Source organism: Emiliania huxleyi (assembly GCF_000372725.1).
Source record: "Emiliania huxleyi CCMP1516 unplaced genomic scaffold EMIHUscaffold_703, whole genome shotgun sequence".
In the NCBI taxonomy this organism is placed as follows: domain Eukaryota; phylum Haptophyta; order Isochrysidales; family Noelaerhabdaceae; genus Emiliania; species Emiliania huxleyi.
In genome coordinates this window covers 1-3,204 of record NW_005196733.1, presented here as the reverse complement: position 1 = coordinate 3,204, position 3,204 = coordinate 1, and the positions used below count along the sequence as shown (strand labels likewise).

General features: G+C 61.7%; 1 protein-coding gene across 1 annotated transcript in view; it reads left to right on the top strand.

The window, feature by feature from the left end:
- Positions 1-1,343, top strand: part of EMIHUDRAFT_120756 (hypothetical protein) — a gene marked incomplete at both ends in the record, with an annotated part of 3,511 nt that extends 2,168 nt beyond the window's left edge. Inside the window, 2 exons of the mRNA XM_005761531.1 lie at positions 87-287; positions 777-1,343. Of these exons, the coding sequence (XP_005761588.1) occupies positions 87-287; positions 777-1,343 (768 nt within the window). The remainder of the gene's footprint in view (positions 1-86; positions 288-776) is intronic.
- Positions 1,344-3,204: the final 1,861 nt, after the last annotated feature.

Below are 3,204 nucleotides of genomic sequence, written 5' to 3'. Positions count from 1 at the left end.
CGGCGACGCACACCGGCATGCTCGACCGGTCTCCCTGCGGCACCGGCACGTGCGCCATCATGGCCGCGCTGCATGCGCGCGGCGAGCTGCGGGTCGGCGAGCCTTTCGAGCACTCGTCCATCCTCGGCACCAAATTCATCGGCCGGCTGCACGAGGAGGTTGTGGTGGGGGGCGGGGGAACCGAGCCGGTGCGGGCGGTGGTGCCGACCATCTCGGGGCGGGCGTGGATCACGCAGCACGCGACGGTGGTCTGCGACCCTTCCGACCCCTTCCCAGAGGGCTACAAGGTTGGCGACATCTGGTAGTCAGCGGTCAGCCCACCCAATCCTCGTGGCACCGCCCCTGCCGGGAGGGTCAAATAAGCTTAGGTTTGCGTAGATCGGATCGGATTCACATTCAGTGCGGGCTCTCAATACATTTCCAGCAAGGTTATATTGTTCGATTTAAAGAACTCATCAAACACGAAACAGACACTCCGACACCGCAAAAAAATGTAATCGTTGTAATTTTATGACGATAACACGTGTTGTGTGTTGAAGTGTCAAGTGAGGGCATTGGACAAATGGAAAAAATATGAACGCACGACACTGCGGGGTGGACGGCGCACGCACACACAACCTCTTGTTTTCAGATCGTCTGATGGACTTCCGCATTGGCCCTCTCTCCCGCCGTCGTAGTCGCAGTCGTTGTAGCGGTCGTCGTAATGGCGGCAGTAGAGCTAGTTATGGCCGCTGAGCCAATCCAGGGCACGCTTACACACCAGACGCAACCCGTAGGTCACCCACCCCGAGATCGACTACCCCGGCCCAGACATCCTCGCCTTCCGCGACCCCGCCGTCCGGCTTCCGGGAGGAGGCCTCGCCGCGCGCAATGCCGTCGTCATGTCCAACGGCAGACCGCCCCAGCGCGCGCTGCAACCCGGACACCGCTGCCCGGAGCCGCGCACGCGACCGCGTCGCCCGCGCGCCGCTCCGGCGAGCTGCGTACCTTCCCTTCCCTCCCTCTGCCTTGCCTCAGGCGAGCTGCGGTGGGACGACCCGGCGACGCACACCGGCATGCTCGACCGGTCTCCCTGCGGCACCGGCACGTGCGCCATCATGGCCGCGCTGCATGCGCGCGGCGAGCTGCGGGTCGGCGAGCCTTTCGAGCACTCGTCCATCCTCGGCACCAAATTCATCGGCCGGCTGCACGAGGAGGTTGTGGTGGGGGGCGGGGGAACCGAGCCGGTGCGGGCGGTGGTGCCGACCATCTCGGGGCGGGCGTGGATCACGCAGCACGCGACGGTGGTCTGCGACCCTTCCGACCCCTTCCCAGAGGGCTACAAGGTTGGCGACATCTGGTAGTCAGCGGTCAGCCCACCCAATCCTCGTGGCACCGCCCCTGCCGGGAGGGTCAAATAAGCTTAGGTTTGCGTAGATCGGATCGGATTCACATTCAGTGCGGGCTCTCAATACATTTCCAGCAAGGTTATATTGTTCGATTTAAAGAACTCATCAAACAGACACTCCGACACCGCAAAAAAATGTAATCGTTGTAATTTTATGACGATAACACGTGTTGTGTGTTGAAGTGTCAAGTGAGGGCATTGGACAAATGGAAAAAATATGAACGCACGACACTGCGGGGTGGACGGCGCACGCACACACAACCTCTTGTTTTCAGATCGTCTGATGGACTTCCGCATTCCGCGCGGTCTCCCTCTGTCACGCTCAGAGGGCGGCGCCACCAAAGGTGGCGGCGGCGAACGAGGAGCGGCGAAGCTTAGCGCACGATCGCTCTGCCCTGTGGCGAAGTTTGGCCGCAAAGCTCGCAGCCTTCAGGCCGACGCGCGCGGTGGACAGGGCCTCGCCACCTGCCGACTCGATGAGTATCTTCTTCATGTGCTCGACAGCCTTTTGCAGCTCCCCTTGCGGGACGACAGAGCTGGAGATGGTGATGCACATGCGGCCGTCGACGCAAACGCAACAGACGAGGAAGTAGGTCGCCACGCTGTAGGTTGGCGCCCAGTGGTACGTCACGCCGCCAGCGCCCTCGTGCATCGAGCGTAGCCCGTAATTGTTGAACCAGAAGATCTTGCGCGGGTTAGCGCGATACCCAGACATGCCGTAGACAGTCTGGTTGATGAAGCTCCACGCCGCGTTGCCGGAGAAGCTCTCGATGTGCTCGATCAGGCCGGTTAGAATTTGGACGCCCACGACTCGCTGCTCAGCTCGTCGAGCGTCGGACGGGTGCCGAGGCCAATCAGCCAGTTCCCGCACACGTTGCGCTCAACCTTTGGCATGTAGTAGCGGCTCTGGCAGCTGACCTGCGTGAGGAGGATCGGCCGCTCGACCTGGTACTTTTTCGGAACGCTCTTCGCAGCTTCCGCGCTGGTCGTCATGAGGTGAGCAAACGGCTTCAGCTTCCTCGCCTTGAGTGCAGCGGTCATCTTTGCTGTCTCCTCGAGGCTGAGCGACTCGATGACTGAGCAGCACTCGGGACTGGCGCACCCGAATGCGTCGAAGAGCTCACGCGAGAGAAGCCACCGGCCGTACTGCACCGCCATCGTGTAGCTGGTCCCGACCGCGCAGCGCAGCGCCGGCAGCGCGCCAAGCTTCTTCTTGAGCTCCTCGTTCTCGGTGTCGAGCCGCAGGTCGAGCTCGGGAGAGCCCACTGTAGGCCGGACAAGCGGCGCCTCGCCGTCGTAGTACGTGGCGACGAAGCCCTTGATGAGGTTGAAGCAGGAGGTGCCATCGAAATCGCGAAAGTTCGTGTATCCGACGACGAAGGTCTTTGACGGCGCAGTCAGCACATGCACGTAGTGGACCTTGGCCGTGGACGCCAGGTCCGTCATGCGGTACTTGTGCCACACCTCTGGCTTCATCACCGTGTCGGGGATGGTAGTGACTAGGATCCGTGCCTCTTCCTCGGCAAAGCCGTTGCGCACGCGGAAGGCATCGAACGCCTGCTTGGCCTTGGCCTCGTCCCACGGCTTGGGGAGCTCAGTGACGTTGCAGACGTCGACGAGAGAGAAGAGCTTCCGAATGATGCGGTTACTGAGAGGCAGGGTCGTGCTAGCGGCGAGGCCATGCGCGCCGCCGTGGTACGTGTAGGCGATGAACCAGGTCCACAAGTTAAGGAAGAGGGACACGCAAAAGCGACGATGCCAAGTGGGACCCACATCAAAAGGCTGTGGCGTTCAGGATGGGTCCGGAGTTCGTGCAG